General features: G+C 46.6%; 1 protein-coding gene across 5 annotated transcripts; it reads left to right on the top strand.

Annotated features, from left to right (window-relative positions):
- Positions 1–174: 174 nt before the first annotated feature.
- C11H16orf89 (chromosome 11 C16orf89 homolog) lies at positions 175–22,627 on the top strand. Of its 5 annotated transcripts, none has more exons than XM_044978735.1 (9): positions 195–573; positions 5,355–5,504; positions 6,309–6,459; positions 6,682–6,799; positions 8,835–8,970; positions 13,994–14,098; positions 14,998–15,081; positions 18,452–18,527; positions 22,570–22,627. In XM_044978735.1, the coding sequence occupies exons 1-8, from the start codon at positions 351–353 to the stop codon at positions 18,517–18,519; spliced, it is 1,035 nt and encodes a 344-aa protein (XP_044834670.1). In that variant the 5' UTR covers positions 195–350; the 3' UTR covers positions 18,520–18,527; positions 22,570–22,627. The 5 variants fall into 5 exon arrangements, 4 of the variants coding, with proteins under 4 accessions (XP_044834671.1, XP_044834670.1, XP_044834669.1 ...); XM_044978734.1 differs by lacking the exon at positions 22,570–22,627 and adding an exon at positions 19,981–20,168 and having other exon boundaries at positions 196–573; XR_006572284.1 differs by lacking the exon at positions 22,570–22,627 and adding an exon at positions 19,981–20,168 and having other exon boundaries at positions 199–573; positions 18,452–18,578.
- The last annotated feature ends 1,113 nt before the right edge of the window (positions 22,628–23,740 follow it).

Below are 23,740 nucleotides of genomic sequence, written 5' to 3'. Positions count from 1 at the left end.
TGTCTCAGCACTTCCTCCAGCATGTGTTGCTGCACACTTCCAGTCTTCTATGATCAACTGCACAGACTGCTCAGTGCTTCTCCTCACACATATACAAGATCAAACCCTCCGTTCCTTTCTATGGATCTCAGGCCATAAGAATTTGATCTGAGTTAAAGCTTAGAGGACCAGATTTTGACCTAGTAAAAAAAATTCCAAGTCATTAAGAGGAACCAGAGATATGCCCATGAGTGAGGACTGCTTGAACTGGCCCAGGGCATATGTTCACTGAGACCATAGTTCACTTAAATAGTTAAGCTGGAAGGAGGAAACTACCAGTCACCCAGCACAAGAACAGCAGTGAACAGCTGATGTGTCCGAGTTGCACAATCTTCTCCAAGCAAACTAGCAAAGCAGAAATGTCAATCCCTGTGTTTTTGCTGCTGATATTTCTCTTTAAGTCTGATCTGTCAAAAAGTGAGGCTGATACGAGGAGCATTATCATTTTTGCTCTAGAGAAAGCAACTTTCTTCCTGGAAAATAAGTACAGGGACATCAATCTAGATGCAGTGTTTGGATTTCATGTTTTGCAAGGTACTGTAACTCAATTGCTTTTATAAATCTCATACTACACTGATATGAAACTCTCTCCTTTAAAATTTCTGTTTTTATTAACAAGCCTTGGTTCCTGATAGCACCGTTAAAGGGCTCTCAAATTTATACATTTACACCCATTTAAATTATTTTGGAATGATTAATTTCTCATATTAAAGAAAGCAGCAGTGCTCCAGCTGCCCTTTGTATTGAGCAGATATCCTTAGGGAATCACAGATTATTGTCATTTTTAAAAGGTGTCACAGGTTGTTTTTGTCATGTTTGGGGGAAAATAGGGTGAAATGTGCAGAAGAAAGAATATTTCATCCACTTGATGATACTGGATATTATACTTCTCTGGCAGGACCCACAGGGATGAGGCACAGGTAGATGAACATAACCTGTATGCTTCCAAGATTCTAGGGCTAGGGCAAGTTGAAGCAGCCATTATTACTGCTCTATATTGTACCCAACTGCAATGCCTCCCCACGACCATGCTGGTGGTTGGGAATCAGAGCTCAGCAGTGTTCCGGCCATGATCCTTTCCCCAAATACCCACTTGCCCAGGGGTAGGAGGACAGAGGCTAGGAGAAGAAGTTGTAGAGCTATCTATGCTGACTTTATGCCATACCCTAGGCTGTCAGTATGTTGGAGGGATTTTCAGATAGGTGGCTAATCTGGTTGACTAATCTGACTACGTGTCAGCTGTATGCCTGTGGATGTGTGCCAACCGTCTTCTGCAGGGGGCTAGGATCTGATGATTAATGGCAGAACCACTGGTTGATCACATTAGTGGAAGAGTGCTATGGTGTCTCATTAGTGGTACATAAGGGGGTCCTAAACTGTAGAACTACCCCAGCTAGAAGTCTACAGAGGGAATCTAATGAAAATTAGAGATGATTCCAAACCAAAACAGGAGCTAAAAACAAACAAAAAAAACTTTGGGAAACTTTGCAAAAGGATCCCAAATCCAGAGCCATCTCTCAAATGGGTCATACCAAAATCCCAAGTCCAGACAAACCTGAATAATGGAGAAATTCAGTACCAGATTCACACCTTGCAACTCAGGTTCAATACCTTTCTGCTAGTTTAATTCACACCACTCTTGTTGTTGTTGGCTCTGATGAGAAGACCACATTTCTGAGACTTTATTCCACTGCAGAAGATTCCAGCAGTTTGATCTCACAAGAGCTGAGCAGTTGCAGACGGCAGTAAGCGGGGGGAGACAGGCGAGAGCGGAGGGGAGTGGGAGAGTAAAAGGGGAAGGAAAGACAAGAAAAACAGATCAGTGGAGAAACAAAAAGAGAAAGGAAGCCAAATGGAGAGAGGGAAGAATCTAGGGGAAGGAGATGCAAAGAAGAGGGGAAAGGTGGGACCACAAGACCCAGGAGAGGGCTACAGAGTAGGTGGAGTGAACAAAGTGAGGAGAGTGTGCAGGAAAAGAAGACAACAGACAGGGAGGGCGGTTCTGTTCCAACTGTCATCAGGGAGGATCATAGAGGTGTGGGGGGCTTAGGGAGAAAAGCAAGTCACAAAGAATCATTGAAACAGAGTGAAGAAAGAAAAACAGAAAGGTGATTTTATGTTTGTTTTTTGTAGGGATTGCAGTCAAACCCTAATTAAAAAGGCATTTTGCCATCGTCACAGGTTAAGTTTGACCCCGCTGGGTTATTTATATATGGATAGATAGGCTAACAGAATGAGGGTGTGTATTGGTAACAGACGGTTGGTAATGGCCCAGAGGGGTTGGAATGTTGGCAGCACACCCTCATTCTGTTAGCTTATATATGTGTATTTAAGCTGGTTTTTACCGTTTTTCAGCTGTTTGATCAGGCCCTATATGCATCAGTGGCATGGGAGAGCCCTTGAGCAATGCAGAGATTTTTTTTTGACAACTAACAAACCCTCCTTTTTTTCCATGTGGCGTTTGTCTGGCTAATCCAGCCTCGCTGGTCAAGAAGCAGCCATTATCTTTTACCTGCACAACGATTTCCATATTATAAATAGACCTTAAACCAGACTGGTAAGGATCTGACTGGAAGAATCCAGATCTGCCCAAGCACAGCCTGGATAGCCTTCCTCCAAAAGGAAAGCCTTGAGATGGTGCAGTAATTGGCGAGGACATTAATGTCAAGTGATGGCTTCTCAAACAAAGACCTAGCCATCTCTTGTTTAAGACTGGTTGGCATTATTATTATTTTTTATTATTATTTGTATTATCATAGCACCAAGAGCAGGGGCGGCTCTAGGAATTTGGCCGCCCCAAGCAGTCATGCCTGCGGGAGGTGCACCGGAGCCGTGGGACCAGCGAACCATCCGCAGTCATGCCTGTGGGAGGTCAACTGGAGCCACGGGACCAGTGGACCCTCCGCAGTCATGCCTGTGGGAGGTCCGCTGGTCCCGCGGCTCCAGTCGACCTCCCGCAGGCATGACTGCGGAAGGTCCGCCGGACCCGCCTGCTGCCCTGGCGGCAAAATGCGGACCCAAGCGCGCACTTGGCGCGCTGGGGTCTGGAGCTGGCCCTGACCAAGAGCTCTAGTCATAAGAACATAAGAGTGGCCATACTGGGTCAGACCAAAGGTCCATCTAGCCCAGTATCCTGTCTACCTGTCAATACCACTATTTACCCCTATCCATTCTGAAAACTGACCATTTATTTCTACTCTTTGTTTCTTATCTTTTAACTAGTTACCAGTCCATGAGAGGACCTTCCCTCTTATCCCATGGCAGCTTACTTTGCTTAAAAGCCTTTGGTGACAATGGTGAGGGACCTTGTTAAAGGCTTTCTGAAAATCTAAGTACACTACTGTATCCACTGGATCCTTCTTGTCCACATGCTTGTTGATCCCCTCAAAGAATTCTGGTAGATTGGTGAGGCATGATTTCCCTTTACAAAAACCATGTTGACTCTTCCCCAACAAATTATATTCATCTATGTGTCTGACCATTTTGTTCTTTACTATAGTTTCAACTAGTTTGCCCAGTACTGAAGTCAGGCTTACCAGTCTGTAATTGCCAGGATCATCTTTGTAGCCCTTTTAAAAAAATTCGCAACATGAACCATAATCCTGTTGTGCTAGGTGCTGTACAAACACAGAACCAAAAAGATGGGCTGTGCCCCAAAAGGGGCTTACAAGCCAAGTATAAAACAAAAGACAACAAATGGATACAGTCAGACAAGGAAGTACAAGTGAATTATGAGACAGTATGGATCAGCATGATAGGCAGTGGGCTGTGCACACCAGAAGCCTAACCCTTGTCAAGGCTTTTGTAGGAAGCACAGAAAACGAGAGTTTGGAGGCATCTTATTTTCCCAGCAATGCTAACCCCAAGTGTTCAAAAAATGTCAATCAAATCCTTAAAAAAATCACAAGATTTGGCTTTAAAATCATGAGATTTTATGTGATATATATTATTTCATTTTTTCCCTGCCTTCTGCTCTGTGGGCCTCATGTAATATCATGACTCCAAGAGACAAGGCTTTAAAAACAAAAAACCCAAGAGCTGGCAACAGTGCCTTCCCCATATGAGACATTAATGTTTCCAGTCAGTCATGGACCTAAAACCTCTCTGGTGGCTGTCACTGGGTCTGGGAAGTCCGGATTCTTCTCACAGGCCATCACTCGTCCAGAAGCTGTGCATAGGACATTCTGCCCAGGAAGATGGTATTGCAATGGGCTACCCTTCTGCTATTAGCTGGCTTGCAGGTGGGTGTGGATTGAGAGACACGGGAGGACTAGAACTGAAACCAATTGTTCTTTTGGTGGATGGCACTGCCTGTCACCAACTCCTGGGGAATTAGTTGCTGTGGTATGAGGGCACCCTTAAAGTTGAATTTAGACAATGGGGCCTTAACGCAATTCTGTCAGATACTCCCAATGTTACCATGTCTTTTCTGACCCTTGACACTGCTCCAACCAAAGGAACAAGTGTGCTTCTAGGCAGCCCTATCTATGAATCTATGAATCCTTGAATGTCTTACAGAGTATTAACAGTTTGTCTTTCTCTCTCTGTCTAAGCATTTAGAGTGTTGCCTCTACTTTCAAACACCCAGTGTCCTGTTTTGACCTTAGTAGCATCCCTCCTCCGTATGGTAGGGGATGTCCGGGGCTTTTCAGATCAGCTTCCCAGTGGAGTAGAAACCAGTGATATGGACTCTCAATATATTCTAAGTGTAACTTTTTTTATTTACCCATTTATAGCAGTCCTGGAACAGAGGTGGTCAAACAGCACGCAGGGTAATCTAAACCCAACCCCAATGCTTGGTTCCCAAGGAGCAACAGTTGACTCTAAATAGAGCCCAAGTTGGAAAGCAAATTCTCCCACAACTCCTTCTCCAAGGACAACTGCCTCTGCACAGAATCATGGATTATCAAAAATGAACACAGCTTGTCCTCCCAGGACTGAACATTTGCTTGCACACATGCACACAAAAACCCTCTTGCAAGACTATGTATAACAGTGACACCTGCTGAGACCTGCCAAATAATATCATGCTTTTCAGTACAGAATCTAAGTGCCCTGAAGAGATCATCACAACCATTTTATATGGCTTTAGTTTCCTTCCTTCTCCTCCTAAGGTAGCAGGAATAGGTTTGTGGATCCAACTGACTATTCACCTGAGGGAAACAGTACAGTTACAGTGTGATAATACTCTATGGTGAAGAACCCACTAACCAAGTGGAGACATTGTCAAAAGTTCAATCAGGTTATTGTTGTACATACAAAAGCACTTGAAGGCTATGATCATACACAAAACCTCACTGTCTTTCTTTCTGCAGCTTATTTGAAAGAAGCCCTGGAGAAATGGGCCTCAGAACATGAATTACTATCTCAGCAGGCCCGAGTTGAAAGGCTGGTGAAGAAGTTGTCTTCTCTGATTGAAAAAGCAACTCATTCTCTTGAGCAGAGTGACCCAGAGTATTTCAAAGGTAAAACTAAGTGGTACCAATTCCAGTGAGGTGGTGCAAAAGGACATTTATTATTTAGGCTGGAGGTGTTTATACTGAAATGTTTTCCCCATCTGTTTTGCCTTATGAAGCAGGTGCTATCGCTTCTGAATAGGAACAAATAATAATCAGAGACAACGGCATCTGCTGTGCATCATATTCCTGTAGACACTTAGGAAGGGAGGGTGTTTAGTGGTTAGAAAGGGAACTGAGTCTGAACTTGTGGGTGCTGTTCCTGGCTCCACTAATGGTTTACTTTATGGCTTTGGGAAATTCACTATTCTGGGAAATTCTAATACAGCTTTCTTTGAAGTTGCTTATACTAAATCCACTGCTTATATCATGTCTTCCCTAGCTATGTCATCTCCGAGCTGTCAGGTGCATGGCCTTTTAACTATTGTTAAAAACCAAAAGTGATGTTTTTCTGCAATTGATTTATTGCATCCCCAGATATAATGGTTCAAAATCTTTCCAAATAGATTCCTATCATTGTATATGGCCATCATTGACTTTAAGGACTAACCTTGATCCCATTGCTTTGGACATAAAGAGAATGCATGATTCTGTGGTACAGTATATCACAGTAACTGGCTCATCAGAAGCACAAATCTTTAAATGGAGGCATATGGGATGTATCTGAATGCCCATGCAATAGGGAGAACCCTCCACAATATGTTCTACCATTGCTAATACAAGGCAGAAGGCAGTAAGGTTGAATAACAAGGAATGTGTCACCCTTGCTACCACTTCATTATTTATGGGTTTGCTTCTTTGATTTGCTTTCAGAATTTGAGCCAGTTTTAGGACCAAATTTTTGGAAGCTTCCTCATTCGTGGAACCAAACAGACTCCTCACTTGCCTACTCCGTGTTTGACAGCAGCAGTTGTTTTACAGAGGAAATGAGTGATAAATGCGTTACATATTTGCTAGGAACTTGGTAGGTTTTATTCCTCGTCAAGAGGTATTCTTTGATCACTTCTGTTCTCTGGAGCACTTCTTCCCTCCTCTTTAACCTGCATTTGCATTCATAAAATGATGAACAGGAGTTCCATTCTTCTGCACATGCATTGAGAGGAGAGTACACCTTTACATTTAGTTACTGGAGTCTTGTCTTCAGACACTTGAGCTGTTCATTACCGTTCTCTTGCTTGTTCAACAGGAAAGATAATGGCAAGCCCTGTGTTGTCACCAAGGCCTGTAGGAACATCATGACTAAGTTCGGATGCTCAGGTTACCCCCTGTCACATCAGCTTTTCTACTTCATGTTTGCAGCTATGGTAAGTGCCAAGTTTTGTTACCTGAGGATTAGCAGCTATCACAGGAAAAATATACATGATACAACATGGGGACGTGGCTGGGTGGACTTTCTGAGTGTTTGTTGATTGCAGTTCTAACAGAGCTGGAAAGGGGAAGTTAGAAGGCTAACCTGGATATGCAGGAGGGTGGGGAAGGTTGGGAGCAATGACTCCAGAGAGAAATATGGAAGGAAGGAAGGAAGGAAATTGATATACAAAATATAGTTATGTGGGACAAACTAGATGTGTGGAGGCAACAGGACAAACTTGTTGAGGAGACACCATCATATTCTAATTTGGCTGCTTAAATTGGTACTTTGGATTTCAGCTGCAGACAGAAAATTAAACATCTGTTTCTTTAGGAAAGAAGCTATGAAGGACTTTAGAAACAGCTAAGAGGGAAAGGGGGAAGCTCCAGTAGGGAAAGACTATAGGGTAGTACATTTGTTTAGTTCTGGGGTGAATACAGCCAATATTATTTTCATTTCAATGTAATTGAAGCGGGAGTATCTGGATGTAGGCAAGAGAGGTGAGGACATTGAGTGGGACATGTCTGGCAGAGGACAGGTGTGGAGCGGGGGAGGTGACCAGGGAATACAGACTCATAGCAGAGTTAGACCTGGATGATGAAGGAAACCTGGTTCAGTTACTCATTTGTGTATGTCTGGAGACAAACAGGAACCCACAAGTTACCTAGTTCAGCCACTGCTGTGTTTTGTCTATGAGGCAGCTGATCATTTTAGAGGACTATGTACAGCAAGAAGATGCTTAAAATGTGGCAGAGAGGGATGGGATTCCACCAAATGTGTAGAGGATTATGTTTGTAACCTAGGCACAGAAATTGGCCATAGTGCCTAGTTAAAAATACCAGATGAAATATGTTGAAAGACCACAGTCCAAGCAGATGGTTCCCTGCTAAATGGAACTGTCAGACTAAATTATCTCAATTTTTAAATCCAAAACCAGCCCTAAAGCATGGCCCACTGGATTTGGGGGGGAAAGGCAATGGGGTTAGTGATAAAAATATGAGAGAGAGAGAGAGATGAGCAGCGGGAAAAATTAGAAGGAAGAGAGGTGGGAAAAAACTTAATTCCCAGCAGCAAGAATGAAGAGGCCTTTTCTCCAGTGAAGTAAACCCATTCTTCCTGCATACTGCACCACAGGGTGGATCTTAAGGAAACAGAAGTTTAAATTAACTAACCAATCAAGAGATGGTCAAATTACTTGGTTTGAGCATTGCAGGGAAAGGAGTGAAGTTGGGGTGGGTCTAGATTACAAATAAACCAGACCACAGTGAGGCGGCTCTCCCTTCACACACAGTTGCCCTGAATTCTGGAGGTCTGCATAAGACACCAAGGAAAGCACCTGTATGTTTTAATCAGATGTTTCCCCCCTAACCTCACAGCTCAGCCTTCCACCTACATTATTAGGCAATTTCACTCCCTAGTGCCTACGTCAAGAATCTTGGCTCAGTGCTAGGGAGTTCCATGGTGGGAATCTTTTTCCCAGGCTTGGCAGAGCAGCCATTGTGATGGCCAGGGCAGCCCCCACTGCCATTACTACCATCGTTCATTCAACATTTCAGTTTTCAAGACTTCATTGTTTGATATTTTTACCTATACAGTATTTAAACAACTGTAATTAGGCACTGGGCAACCACAGTGAGTGATAGCCAGGAGAACAAGCTGGTATCATCTCACCTGTCAGTATTATGTGCCAATGGATTGATGCTCACTCTGTGCTTCCAATGGCTATACCATTTCAGGTTACAGAAAAGTGTGCCCCCACTGTCCCCTTTGGATTAGTAAAGATGCCCAGATTAAATAAATTGAGAGACCACAGTCCAAGCAGATGACTCCCCGATGAATGGGATGCTCAGATTATCTTATCTCATAGTGTTTAAGTCCAAAATCATATCTGCAGCTGCCAATCACAACTATCAGATCTCACCATCCCTACTCCATTGTGAAAGTTAAAAAAAATGCAATATGATACCCTGGTTTTCTTCTATGTCTAGAAAGGCTGTTTGGATCATCTGTTCCTGAGGGCCCAATATTACAAGAATATTTTCTGTGCTAGCATGATGAAAATAAATCTGGTGATCGAAAGCAATGGGTTCAAGTTTTCCTCTCGAGACTTCTTCATGGAAAATAGTATGTAATCTATTCCCAATGAAGCAATAGCAGAGCATATTGTGACTTGTGATAATAAAATCAAGCTATTTATCCAAGCAGTGATGAAACATTAACCTAAGGGTACAGAAAATATTAGTTGTGCTAAAAAAGTTAACCATACTGCATGTAAAGCTTCATTAAGGGTTATTTAAGTAGTATCTTACTGTAATAGTCCGGTACGGGGGCCGTGCCCTCTCAGGGGCCGCCGGGAGCCAGGCCGCCTCACTACACGGCCCCAAATCAGTCCTCGGGTTCTGAAGGTCTCGGGTTCTGCCCCTCAGGCAGGGGCTAAACGAAAGGCACACGGTCACTGCAATGCCCCAGCCCTCAGTCAGGGCTGGGCAGCAAACCAGTTCTAAGCTCCGGTTCTTGCAGCCGGAGCTGAGCAAACACAAAGGGCTTGGCTACACTTGCAAGTTGCAGCGCTGGTAGAGGCTTTCCAGCGCTGCAATTAGTAACTGTCCACACCTGCAAGGCACATCCAGCGCTGCAACTCCCTGGCTGCAGCGCTGGCTGTACACCTGGCCAGGTTGGGGTGTAGCGATTGCAGCGCTGGTGATCCAGCGCTGCTCATCAAGTGTGGACACACACCAGCGCTTTTATTGGCCTCCAGGGAATAAGGAGATATCCCAGAATGCTTTAAACTAAATTACTCCCTTTGTTTTGTTATGCAGCCTCTCTTTGTTTTGTTGTGAACCTCCGGAGGAGCTCCGTTTCTACCGGAGCTGCTTATCAGCTCCTGTTTGCTGTGATCAATCTGTGAACAATCAAATGAGATCCTCCTCCCTGTTGTGAACGAGCTCTGTGGAGCTCCTCCGTTGCTGCTGCTATCTAAAAAACAAACACAGCTCCTGTTTGCTGTGATCATCTGTACTTGGCTGTAAACAATCAAATGAGAGGCAGGCAGGGAAACAGCGGGGAGTCGTGTTGCCTACATGCTGTTTGCAATTAAGAGTTAAGACTAAGGGGTCGGAAAAATGTTCTGATTTTTCAAGTCAGGAAGCTAACACACAGTGTTGGCTCCAAAAATCCACTCTCTCTTTCCCCCCGCTCCCTGTCACACTAGACCCCACTCCACCCCCCTCTTTTGAAAAGCACGTTGCGGCCACTTGAATGCTGGGATAGCTGCCCATAATGCATCACTCCCAACAGCGCTGGAAATGCTGCAAATGTGGCCACACACCAGCGCTGGTAGCTGTGAGTGTGGCCACACACCAGCGCTGCTCCTACACAGCTGGATGACCAGCGCTGCAAACTACCAGCGCTGCAAACTGTAAGTGTAGCCAAGCCCAAAGTCAATAAGCCCTAACCCTAGCTCCGGGCGGGGCAGCACACAAGAGTCCAGGGGCTCAGATCCTGTCTGCAGGCTGAGCACCAATACAGTCAATACGCTAAGCCCCGGCCCTCAATCAGGGCGGGGCACCAAACACTTAGTGCTAGGTTTAGGGCTCCGGTCCTTGCCCCAGGGGCGGGGCAGTAGCACTAGTCTCAGAGCTCAGGTCCTTACCTTAGGAGCTGAGCAGTAATAACCAAGTCAGGAAGCCCAGGCCCTTAGTCAGGGCGGGGCAACACACAAGAGTCCAGGGCGGCTCAGGTCCTTGCAGCAGGAGCTGAGCCCTAACAAAGTCAGGAAGCCCAGGCCCTTAGTCAGGGCGGGGCAGCAACACAGCAGTTCTAGGCTCAGGTCCTTACAGCAGGGGCTGAGCAGCAATGATAGTTCAGGGCTCAGGTCCTTACAGCAGGGGCTAAGCAGCAATGATAGTTCAGGGCTCAGGTCCTTACAGCAGGGGCTGAGCAGCAATGATAGTTCAGGGCTCAGGTCCTTACAGCAGGGGCTGAGCAGCAATGATAGTCTGTAAGCCCAAGCCCTAGGTCAGGGCGGAGCAGCAACCAATAGTTCAAGGGGCTCAGGTCCTTGGGCAGGAGCTGAGCAACAGCAGGTGCATGCAGGCTTCTATGCCTGAGCGCTGGTGTGAGGGGGAGACTGCCACCCGTAAGTAGGGTGGCAGGGGGGACACAGGCCCACCCACTCCACTGTGTCCCAGCCCGGGGCCCTACCAGCGGCAGTCAGTCTGCTGCTGTGTCGGTGGGGTCCTGACCGAAACACACCGACATCGGCTCTTCCTCTGTCGTAGCCAGACTGGGGTCAGCTACCCCCGGGCTACTTCCCGTCTCCCCCTCCATGGGTACCTGCTCATCGCGGGGCTCGGCAGCGGGGTCCCACACCATGGGCTCCTCGGCGTGCTGAGGGTTGTCTAGGTCGGGCCGCTCCTCCGGACTCGGGTCAAGGGGCCGCTCGGGCCGCTCCTCGGGGTACCGGGCTCGGGGCAGGCTCGGCCAGTCCACCTCGGGGTACCTGGCTCGAGGGAGGCTCGGGCGGTCCACGTCCGGATACCTGGCTCGAGGGAGGCTCGGTCCGTCTGTGTCCGGGTACCTGGCTTGAGGGAGGCTCGGTCCGTCTGTGTCCGGGTACCTGGCTCGGGGCAGGCTCGGTCCGGCAGGAGCCCGAGTAGGAGCGTCTGTCCTCTCCGGCCGCTGGGCTCCAACTGAGCGCTGGGGCCGGGCTTTTATACTTCCTGTCCCGCCCCTTGACTTCCGGGGGGGCGGGAACAGGTGGCGGCAGCTCCGCCCACTGGGGTGGCTGCTCTGGTTCCTCTCTCTCAGGGGCCGCCGGGAGCCAGGCCGCCTCACTACACTTATGTTCTGCATCTCTTCACTAACTGTAGCTGGATGACATGTACACTAGAATAAGCTCATGTTCTTCTCTTATATACAGTGACTATAGATTGAAGGCCAATATTTTAAACTCTGGGATTTATGCATCTAAAGCTATAGTATTAAATAAATTGTCAGGTGGAAGCCAATGGGAGCTGCTGTCTGACAATGAATCTAGTGAGACAAGGTGGGTGAGATAATATCTTTTATTGGACCAACATCTGTTAACGAGAGAGACAAGCTCTCTTCTTCAGCTCTTTGTAAGCTGGAATGCTGGTCTCTCTCACCAACAGAAATTGGTCCAATAAAAGATATTTCCTCAGCCACCTTGCCTCTCTAATATCCTGGGACCTGACACGGCTACAGCAACGTTGCATACAATGACTGTAATGTGCATTTTGCACATCTACAAATTAGACCACTTGCTGAGGTGCCTCTCCATGGTTTTACAAGCCTATCTTTAGACATCTGTAGCAGGGCCTCATTGGCTTCTGCCTCTGCTAAATCCACAAAATCACTCTGAGATTAGTATCCACTGGTGCAGTTTATTCACAGGCTTGTTCCCACCACTATTTCACCATTTACAGTTGGCCCTTCATCATCTGCAAGCAGGAGGAAGGGGGAAAACTACTTCCACTCCCTGCATTTTCCCTTTCTTTCCTCTCCCCTTGGCTGCCTACCATGAGGATTTTACATAGTCCCAGGCTAATTAGGCAGCATCTGTCTCTGCTTCCCCAATAAGGGCCAAGTTATCCCTAGCCAGCTCTAATTTATCCTCCTAACTGGGAGCTGGTGTGACAGACAGGGCCGGCTCCAGGCACCAGCCAACCAGGCACATGCTTGGGGCAGCACCTTGTAAGGGGTGGCCAATCTTGGGGTGATGGGGCAGCATTGTGAGGTTTTTTGTTTGTTTTGTTTTGGCGGGGTGGCACTCGGGTTTTTTTGTTGTTGTTGTTTTTGTTTTTGTTTGTTTCGGCCAGGGCCGGCTCCAGACCCCAGTGCGCCAAGCGCGCACTTGGGGCAGCATTTTGCCAGGAGGGCGGCAGGCGGCTCCGGCAGACCTCCCGCAGGCATGACTGCGGAGGGTCCGCTGGTCCCAGAGCTCCGGGGGACCTCCCACAGACGTGCCTGCGGAGGGTCCACTGGTCCCGCGGCTCCGGTGGAGTATCCGCAGGCATGCCTGCGGGAGGTCCACCAGAGCCGCGGGACCAGCGGACCCTCCGCAGGCACGTCTGCAAGAGGTCCCCTGGAGCCGCGGGACCGGCGACCGCCAGAGCACCCCACGGCGCGCCGTCCTGCTTGGGGCGGCGGAATTCCTAGAGCCGCCCCTGGTTTCGGCAGGGTGGCGCTCAGGTTTTTTTTTGTTTGTTTCAGCGGGGCGATGCTCGGGGGGTTGTTGTTTGTTTCAGCAGGGCGGCACTCGGGGGGTTGTTTCAGTGGGGCGGCGCTTGGGGATTTTTTATGTTTTGGCGGTGCGGCACTCGGGGGGGTTGTTTCGGCGGGGCGGCACTTGGGGGGGTTGTTTCAGCGGGGCGGCACTTGGGGTTTTTTTATGTTTCGGTGGGGCGGCACTCGGGGGGGTTGTTTCAGCGGGGCGGCGCTTGGGTTTTTTTTATGTTTTGATGGGGCGGCGCTTGGGGGGGTTGTCTCAGCGCGGCACTGCTTGTGGGGGTTGTTTGTTTTTTTGGTTTGGCAGGGCGGAGCAGTGCTCAGGGGTTTTTTTTTGTTTTGGTGGGGTGGTGCTTTGGGGGGTGTTTTTGTTTTGGTGGGGCAGCGCTTGGGGGGGTTGTTACAGCGGGGTGGTGCCTTTTTTTTTTTTTTTTTTGCTTGGGGCAGCAAAAAAGTTAGAGCCAGCCCTGGTGACAAAGGGCTGAATCAGCAACCCTTTGCCCAGTACCCTGTCACAACATCCAACTTTGAAAGTTTGGGGCACAGGTTTTTGGTTGTAATGGTAGGAGACATACTGCTTGGGACTTTTAAAACTAAAGGGTAAACAACAGTAGAAAACATGCTGTCAGGAACAATTTTGCATTAGGCAGGAGTTGAACTATTTAATCTAATAGTTTACACAATCCGTCTCCTGCCCCAATCTCTTATTTGTATAGGTGGCCTCCTGGAGGAAGAGGAACTTACAAGTTGTCAGACTGCCACCTTTCTAATAGGACTGGCTGGCAGAATTATGGATCCTATTAGCCAAGGATTTTTGAGTGTCTTTTCTTCTGGAGGCTGAGCTTGTAAAGATGCTGTAGTGTTCGATTGCTGAATTGTGGGTTTATGTCCCCCTCAGTTATGTTATGTGGTATGTCTGGATTCTCTGACTTCTACAAACCCAGCTGGCTGGAGAACATTCTCACATGGCAGAAGCCCGAGGAGGGATGCTTTGGGAAGCCCAGTGAGTGAATCTCTTGACTTAGTCCATTGAAATCAGAAGTTGCAGTGGTCTTGATCCAAGAGTGTGAGGCATGCAGTGCAAATCAAAGTGCTGCTTCATAGCATTGCTCTCTGCCTCCGAACTTTTTTTATGTCTGAAATGTGTTCTATAGTTCTCCAGTGGAATAAGAACAATCTTTATCCCTTTCCATGTTCAAAGCCTCTTACAAACACTGAGCCGTATTCAGCTCAAGAACTTTGTTGGATCGTATAGGTTCTTTTGACATTAACATGTTCCTGATGCATATTCCTCACCTGACATCACATTGCTCTGTGACATTATAATCATCTGCTTAGCAACCAATTGTGATGTCACCAACAAGAGAGCGATGACTTCAGAAGGGGAGTAAACAGCAGGGGCCTCACCTAAAATTAATGGAAGGACTTACACTGCCTCTATTGAACTTTGGATCAGATCACAGAATCAGGTGAAGGCATGGGAAATTAAGCTCTTTTTACTCATTCTAATGCCTAGAATAAATAAAACTTTTTTTAATATGAAACATAAATATAGGAAATATAGGGCATTTCAGCAAGATAATCTCTCAACACTTTTAACCCAGACTTTTATTTGTATGTAAAGCACCATTACACACTCGAGGCCAATGCAAATGAATCTTACATTCAGCACAAGGCCTCAGCAGGTCTTTAAAAGGTATCCTTTTAAATGGACTCTTCTGCATTTGTTCCCCAGGACCTGTGTTCTCAAGACACCTCAAGAGGGGAAGGTGGGAAAAAGTGGCTTAAAAGCCATGTCATGGGATACATAATTCAAGGAGAATGTATGTGTTTGATGCTAGAGAAGAACAATCCTGCTGTGTCCCTAGATCTTTCATGCAAAGGAATCTTTCTATTTCTCAGGTGAGAATTCTGAACACCCCTCCAGGGTAAAAGACCCAGAGCAACTACTGAGAAGAGTTAAAAGAAGAGAGAAGGTGTTTGCAGGTAAAGCTAGTGAAAACATTCAGGTGTTGGGCTCCCCATAAGCTTCATTGTGATTGGAGCTGGACGTGTGCTGCAAGGACTGTTCACAGACACAATTAGTGCAATTGCTTCTATGATATTTGCAGCCACCTTTGTTTGTTTCCCCCCTGGGCATAAGCAACTTTGTTTCTCCCCCACAAGAATGTTCACAAAAAAGAGGAAGTGTCACAAGTAGTCATGTGAATAAGATACGCTGGGACATCTTGTAAACTCTTTATTGGACTGACTGGGAGTCCTTTAAATTGCAGCAAAGGAGGTTTAGGTTGGACAGTAGGAAAAACTTCCTGTCAGTGTGGTTAAGTGCTGAAATAAATTGCCTAGGGAGGTTGTGGAATCTCCATCATTGGAGATTTTTAAGAGCAGATTAGACAAACGCCTGTCAGGGATGGTCTAGATAATACTTAGTCCTGCCTAGAGTGCAGGGGACTGGACTAGATGACCTCTCGAGGTCCCTTTCAGTCCTATGAGTCAAAGGCCTGGTCTACACTACGAGTTTATTTTGAATTTAGCAGCGTTAAACCAAATTAACCCTACACCCGTCCACACAACAAAGCCCTTTATTTCTGTATAAAGAGCTTGTAATATCGATATCTGTACTCCTTCCCGACGAGGGGAGTAGCGCTGAAATCTGTATTGTCATTTCAAATTAGGGTTAGTGTGGCCGCAATTTGACGGTATTGGCCTCCGGGACCTATCCCATAGTGCACCATTGTGACCACTCTGGACAGCAATCTGAACTCGGATGTGCTGGCGAGGTAGACAGAAAAAGCCCCGTGAACTTTTGAATTTCATTTTCTGTTTGCCCAGCGTGGAGCGCTGATCAGCACAGGTGACCATGCAGTCCCAGAATCAAAAAAGAGCTCCAGCATGGACCATATGGGAGATACTGAATCTGATCTCTGTAAGGGGAGATGAATCTGTTCTATCAGAACTCTGTTCCAATAGATGAAATGCCAAAACATTTGAAAAAAATCTCCAAGGCTATGATGGACAGAGGCCACAACAGGGACTCGACACAGTGCTGAAACTTAAGGAGCTGAGAGAAGCGTACCAGAAAGCCAAAGAATGAAATGGACGCTCACGGAGGGAGGGGTGACTGACGACTGTAGCTATCCCACAGTTCCCACACTCTCCGAAAACCATTTGAATTCTTGGCTGAGTTCCCAAAGCCTGAAGGGTCAAAAACATTGTCGCGGGTAGTTCAGGGTATATGTCGTTGCCCTCCCCCCCCCCCCATGAAAGCAAAGGGAAAAAATCCTCTCTCGCCTTTTTTCAATGTCACCGTATGTCTACTGGATGCTGCCGGCAGATGCGGTGCTGCAGCGCTACACAGCAGCATCCCCTTCCCTTCCCTTCCGGATGGCAGACGGTACAGTAGGACTGATATCTGTCATTGTCGTCCCTCCTGGCTGGCCTCGGTGAGGTCGGCCAGGGGAACCTGGGCAAAAATAGGAATGACTCCCAGGTCATTTTCTTCTTTAAGCTTTGTCTAATGGAGATTCAGTCCTGCCTGGAATATCACAGCAGCTGGAGGCTGCCCTCCCCTCCCCGCTTTGATCTCTGCTTGCAGAGGCAATAAAGTCAGTGTTGTTTCTTATTCATGCATTCTTTATTACTTCATCACACAAATGGGGGGATAACTGCCACAGTAGCCCAGGAGGGGTGGGAGAGGAGGGAAGCAACGGGTGGCATTGTTGCAGGGGCACCCCCTAGAATGGCATGCGGCTCATCATTTCTGCAGGATGTCTGGGGCTCTGACCCAGAGCAGCCGTTTGCCTCTCTGGTTCTTTAGTAGGCTTGCCTGATAGTCTAGGCAGGACTGACTCTCCTTTTAGACAAAACTTAAAGAAGAGAATGACCTGAGGAGTCATTCCCATTTTTGTCCATGTGCCCCCAGCCGACCTCACTGAGGCCGGCCAGGAGCACCTATGATAGCAGCAGACGGTACAGTATGACTGGTAACCGTCATTGTCAACTTGCAAAGCAGCAGACGGTACAGTATGGCTGGTAACCGTCTTTGCTAACTTGCAAAAGGCAAGGGAATGCTGCTGTGTAGCGCTGCAGTACCGCGTCTGTTAGCAACATCCAGTAGACATACAGTGACAGTGAAAAAAGGCTGAACGGGCTCCATGGTTGCTGTGCTATGGCATCTGGCCGGGCAATCCAGGGAAAAGGGCGCGAAATGATTGTCTGACATTGCTTTCACGGAGGGAGGACTGACTGACGACATTTACCCAGAATCACCCGCGACACCGTTTTTGCCCCATCATACATTGGGATCTCAACCCAGAATTCCAATGGGCGGGGGAGATTGTGGGAACTATGGGATAGCTACCCACAGTGCAACGCTCCGGAAATCGATGCTAGCCTCAGTACGTGGACGCACACCGCCGAATTAATGTGCTTAGTGTGGCCACGTGCACTCGACTTTATACACTCTGTTTCCAAAAAACGGTTTCTGTAAAATTGGAATAATCCCATAGTGTAGACATACCCTGTGACAATAAGGGAGCAGAAGTAGGTGAGTTAGGTGACAATCCCCACAGCATGAGTAGTAAGTGACAAATAACTAGTACTCAAAGTGATATTCTATATCACCTCACTACACAAGTGTCAAGAAAAGTGTATTTGAAAGGCTTGATGAATATAACGTCTGTAGATAAAAATATAGGAGGTAATGGAGTAAACACCATCCATTGTGTCTAAGTCAGCATTTTTAAGACAGTGAGAAGGCTAGTGAGAAGGATATTCAATGGCACTCAAACTGAACAATTTTTGAATTCTACGGGTAGGGTGTCTAACACCTGAGGACACCAGAAATGATACCTTTTATTTTCCTCATCTAGAAACTTCACTATTAATCCTCTTGGTTGCTAGCTTTTCCTGTAACTGATCATATCCTATTCAGAAATCCTGTCCATTTATCAAATGCACATAGGCACATTGACTAAAGCTATTCACACAGAAATGCAAAGGATTTCACATTCTTAATAATACTTTGCAGTTTTATAAGGATTTCCCTCTGTGGATCTCAAAGCACTTTACACACATTAGTTTAGCCTCACAATATTCCTGTGAGGTAGGAATGTAGCATTGTCCCCCTCTTACAGTTGTGCACACTAGACCACAGAGAGCCCCACTGGCTTGCCCAAGGTCAAACACTAAGCCAGTGGCTGAGCTGGGAAAAGAATAGAGGAGTCCTGACTCCCGGTCCTGTTATTTTACCAGTAGGCCTCCCTTGGTCTTTCAAATGCATAAGGAATGAAGAAGGGGAATACAAGTCATCTTGTACAGGCACCATATAAGCCATGTTCAACATCTTTCTCCGCAGATGGATGTTCCTCTCATAACACAGCCGTGGCAGTCGGAGTACTGGGGGGATTCCTCTACTACTTCTGAAAATGCCAGTATGTTACAGATGATCAACTTGGAACTTCCCATACACAAAGTTATGATTGGTTAGTCCTGAAGCAATACCTGCTTCAGTTTTATCATGCAATAGGAGTAGTCTTTTCAATCAAAATTTCCTCTTGCAACACATAGAGCAAACCCACTCTGGTAGCCAAGTTGTAATCATGCTGACCCTGACTAGTGCTATTTTGGCAGCACAATGGAGATTTTATTGGCAGGTTTTCAAAACTGTAATGTGCCAGTGGTTATTACAGTGACAAGAGTTCCTAATGTACTCTTCTTCCTGAGCTACCATTACAACTGAACACACAGGGCACAATTCTTCTCGTAACTCTGCTGACTTTGAATGCATCATCTTCAGCTTCAGTGGAGTTGGATGAATTTGTTTATCCTAGGCAGCTCTCACCTTATTATCTAAGGGCCCCTGTCCTGCACCCATAAAATTATGATGATGTTGGAATATCTTCATGGACAGGGCCGGCTCTACAGTTTTCACCGTCCCAAGCAGCGCACTGAATTGCCATCGCGGCGGGGGCAGTCCCTGTGCCCTTAGGGCGGCAGGCGCGTTTCCGCGGCGGCAGCTTCTATGTTTAGCTGAAGCCACCACGGTCAGCTAAATATAGAAGCTGCTGCCGAATTGCCACCACCGCAGAAACGCACATGCCGCCCTAAGGGCACACGGACTGCCCCCGCCGTCTGCAGCGGCAATTCGGCATGCCGCTTGGGGGCAAAACAACAGGGACTGCCGCCCCTTGAAGATTGCTGCCCCAAGCACCAGCTTGATCAGATGGACCAGATGAGATCATCATTCAGACCTATTTTGCAGACTGGTTTGACATGCTGCCTATGCTCTGAATAAGATACGCCACACAATGCACAGAACAGATCATGTTTCTTGGAGAAGGACCTGGGTGAAGAAAACCACTGTGCAGACCCCAGTGCTGCACAATCTATAAGTTACTATTCTGTTACCCAATGGCCGAATCTTAAGATTCTTTTCTTTGCTATTTTACTATCATTGTAACCAACGATGTTCGATATTGTGCTACCCTTGGAAGTAATTCCTGTATTGTCTGCCACTGAGTATATGGTAACAATGAAATTTCTGTTACCTTGACCAGCAGCTCACAAGTAACTATAGGTGTGGGCAACCTGGCTAAATGAGATAATAAAGTCCTGACTGTTTGCTCAAAACTCTTCCCCAGATGGAACATTATTGACTTTTTCAGTTAGGGAAAAGTCAGATAAAGAAACAAATTTATTCAGGGCAATGACCTGTTTCCCTCCCCAAGCACTTGCACACACAGACACACACAGGACCATGGTGAGGCCTCTTCTTTTGCAATCTGCTTTCATTCCCGCTCATAATATCCTACAGTTACTTTCTTATATTATTTACACTGCTTAACTATAAGGTAAATTGCTTCTTGCATTTGTTTCCTTGTCTAGATTATAACTGTGTTGTGTCACGTGGCTGATTAAATGAGCGATTGGCTTCTCTGAGCTACCAGACAGCAAGTTAGCACCACTAGTTCTATACAACTGTACCTTCAGCAGTCTGTTAAATTACTAACATTTTACTGTACTTGCTTTGTGGAAGTAGCATTCTAGGTTAATAAATATGGATTTGATTTGCAGTGGCTGTGTTTGTTGGTTCTTTTTGCTTAGCACTTATATAGCACTGTACATTTCACATTCTCTGCCCTTCAGGAGAGATGTAAATAGGCTGTGGCCTTCAATTATAGTTGAAGGTCTGGTAGTACTGATGAAAGGATGGGAAATGCACGAATCAATTTTTATGTGCAGTGAGCGAATCAATTTTTATGTGCAGTGTTTCTTTGTCAGATAACTACCTGGATTTCCAGCAGGGTTTTCCAAAATTAGCTGTTCCATGTCCATACATGATACCTCACCTTTTCTTCTGTCCTACTCCAGCATGTTTGGAATGTGAGCACGAATCAATTTTTATGTGCAGTGAGCGAATCAATTTTTATGTGCAGTGTAAAAAAGTAGCTGTTCCATGTCCATACATGATACCTCACCTTTTCTTCTGCCCTACTCCAGCATGTTTGGAATGTGAGCAAGTGGGGCACCAGGAAACGGTCCTTGGGACCTACTCTGGCAAGCATCTGCCCTGACTCAGTGACTTCCACCATTACCAACATGCTCTTAGTTCCATAGGCCTTTTTGACCTACTTAATTGACCGGCCTGGGTATGCCACCTGCTTTCTGGGGCAGTGCTGTAAGGCAGATTTCTATCTGAAGTCAGTGGGAAGTAAATGCTCTTTCAGCTCCATTTCTAGAACAAATCCTTTTCTTTAATAGCTCCTTGCTGGAGATTAATCTTGGTTCTTCTATTAATGCCCCACGGTGTTTGACAAATGAAGTTGATATAGTGGCCAAAGTTACTCAGAAGTTTCTTTCATTTATGATCATCCAGGAGCGCATAACTTAGTCTCAGTGAACCTCACAATGTTCAGACTGGAGCATCATCCAAAAGTTCTGGTGTTTCTCTGAACCCATCTAAATCTCTTTGGCCCGGAAGTCTGACTAGAACAGGGAGAACAGGTCTGCCAAGGAGAGAAGGATGTGTGATTTCCCATCTGTCTGCCATTGAGACCAGTGTGTCAGAGTAACATCTGACTGCCCAAGATTCTCAGTGTGACTCAAAGCAGGGCTTCTGTTAGCATCTCGAGCAAGGAGCCACAGTTCTAAAATTGGTTTAGTGCTGAACCTTACACAGTCATACACAAGCTACAATCATGAACCATCATAAGCTAATCTCCTGCATATCTCAAACCTCAAAAGTTCAGTGGTTGCTGGGCATGATACACTACTAATAAAACCAATTTTATGCTACTGAGCCTCACGTCAGATTCCATTTTGACTCATGACTTAGACTGACAGTGCATCACAGATGTGATTCAGGCTGAACAGCCAGTTCCTTCTGCTGCCCTGGTGTGTGGTCGGACACTAAATGGGGGTAGGTCAAAAAGGTGATTCCACAAAAAGCTGGTCATGAGGTTTTATGTGTTTCAAGGCTAATTACAGCCTTCTGCTCAGTGCATACAGCTTGCATGACATTGGTTGTACTACCTAAAGCACAAAATGCTGGTTCTCAGCTCACAGCCATTTGCTGACAGAGTACAAAGATAAGGTGACTACAGCTGTTGTGTAGTCATGACTCCGGGAGCTAGGACTCTGAGAAGAAAGAAGAACCAGGATGTGAGAGAGGCCCAGGAACAGCCGTATGCAGACCCAGCAAGATGAACTTGGTGTTTTCCTCTAACTCAACCAAGTCTGCTCTTCTCCCAACCTACAAACAGCTAGAAGTTTATGCTCATTTCTTTTGGATGCAGACCATCCAGCTGTCATCAATGCCTTTGTCACCTGGTGATTAGAGACTGAAATATGCTATTCAAAATATCTATTCAAAAACTGCACCTGGTGCAGAATTTCTCAGCTCACTTGGCAGGCAGTGCCTTGTTTTGCGAGCATATTAAACCCACGCACTGTGACAGACACTGCCTGCTTATTGGTTTCCAGATTGAGTTAAAGATGTTTGTTTTGGCCTATAAAGGCAGGTCCCAGGGCACTCAGTGCCTAAGAGCCTGTCTCTCGCCCCAGGACATATGCCACATTTGAAGTCAGCAGAGGCGCTTGACCTGAAGCCTCTTTGACATGGGAGAGGGAGCAGCTAGTCGGGCATCTCCTTAGTGCCCTGGACTTTTGAAACTCATTTCCTCCCCAAGTCTGTAACAGCCTGAGTTCGTTAGCCTGCAGGGTGTGCTGCAGGGGGTTCCTTACCTGGGGCAGGCCTGGGTAGTGGTGGAATGAGAGACCAGGGCTGATTCTAGGGCTGGGGGAACAGGGTGCCTAAAACAAAGGGCGCCTTGGGTGGCAAACCAGCTAGGGCCGCTCCTGTGTGGGATTCCAGTGGAGACAGGTTAGTTCTTGCTACATGCATGTCGTTGCTGGGTTGATTTGATTTGATTGGGGTTGGGCTGTCTGTCTGCTTATTAGTGGATCTATTTTCAGGTTTGTCAAGGGACCCCGGAGCATTGGATGGGTGACTGAGATGTTTCCAAACTACAATGGACAAAGCACAGCATGCAAGTAACAGAGATACTTTGAAAGAAAGTGAGTCATTCTTTTCCTGAATTGAGAAGAATATATATGCCACAGCTGGTTCTAGGGCGAATTTTGCTTGCGGTTGCTGTCTCTGCCTTGAGGCCCTGTACAAGCAGCAGCTGCTATTTCAGATGGTGGTGGTTTGTCCTTCCAGATTCTGTTCTTGTCCATATAGAAGGAGAAAGGAAATGCAGCATAGATTGGAGGGGGGATTTTTTCATCTTCTCAGTCCAAGTTTCCCTCATTAGCTCTTTCTCAACACAGGGCTTTCCCTGTTGGAGTTCTTTGGTGACTAGCTCTCTTGGGGAAGAGTTTTCCCTATAGTTGTTCGGCAGCTTCCATGATATATGGTCATACTCACACCACCTCAGGGGAAGCCCTGAGTCTCATAGGTGCATCCCAGAAGAGAGTCAGTAGACAACCTCCCCAGCCCTAAGGATATCACCCCCAACCAAACAGGGTCAATCCATCCTAGCATTAGATTTTTAGGAAGCCTCACACATCTTTCACTCCCCTTCCTCCATATCCTTCTCTGAAACATCCAAGGTAGGGCAACAGGCACAGCCATGCTTGAGCCAGTGTTCACTATGGCCTTGAATATCACAGCTTCCAGGGGAGAAGGGATAGCAAGTCTGAGATTTGCACTTCTTCCTTATGGGACACAATCAATAATAACTACCAGTGCAAGCTGCAGTGGAAACAATGGGGCCATTGGTGGAGGTGGTACTAATAAAACCAGCAGGCAGAGGAGTGACAGCTGCAGCTCTTAATCAGAGGCACAGAATGCCCTGCAATGCCATAGCTGGTTTGTTGGATTCTGGATAGATAACGGTGGAACTCGGCATTTCCTAAGAATACTTGTCACTGCCTGTCAACTGGCATGGCATTGAAGGGAGGCAGTCACGGACCAAGATCTGTTTGCTGGGATGCGGTCTCACAATTAGACTCCCCTGAGACAGCTTTCTAGGTAGCTAAAGCAAAACCTAACAGTGCTGAATATCTTCAGGGTGTTGCTCACTGTGATGAACATGAATAGGCTATAGTGTAACCCAAGCTAGGACTCTGTAGCCCTAAATCC

Source organism: Mauremys mutica, chromosome 11 (assembly GCF_020497125.1).
Source record: "Mauremys mutica isolate MM-2020 ecotype Southern chromosome 11, ASM2049712v1, whole genome shotgun sequence".
NCBI classification, from domain to species: Eukaryota; Metazoa; Chordata; order Testudines; family Geoemydidae; genus Mauremys; species Mauremys mutica.
Note: the sequence above shows the minus strand (reverse complement) of the source record. Positions and strands in the feature narration are given on the sequence as shown.

Bases quoted from the DNA above. Each gene is read 5' to 3' on its own strand.
- C11H16orf89 (XM_044978735.1), top strand. From the start codon at position 351: ATGTGTCCGAGTTGCACAATCTTCTCCAAGCAAACTAGCAAAGCAGAA. The intron at 6,460-6,681 runs GTAGGTTTTATT...CTTGTTCAACAG, and splicing joins ACATATTTGCTAGGAACTTG to GAAAGATAATGGCAAGCCCT. The intron at 8,971-13,993 runs GTATGTAATCTA...TGTCCCCCTCAG, and splicing joins AGACTTCTTCATGGAAAATA to TTATGTTATGTGGTATGTCT.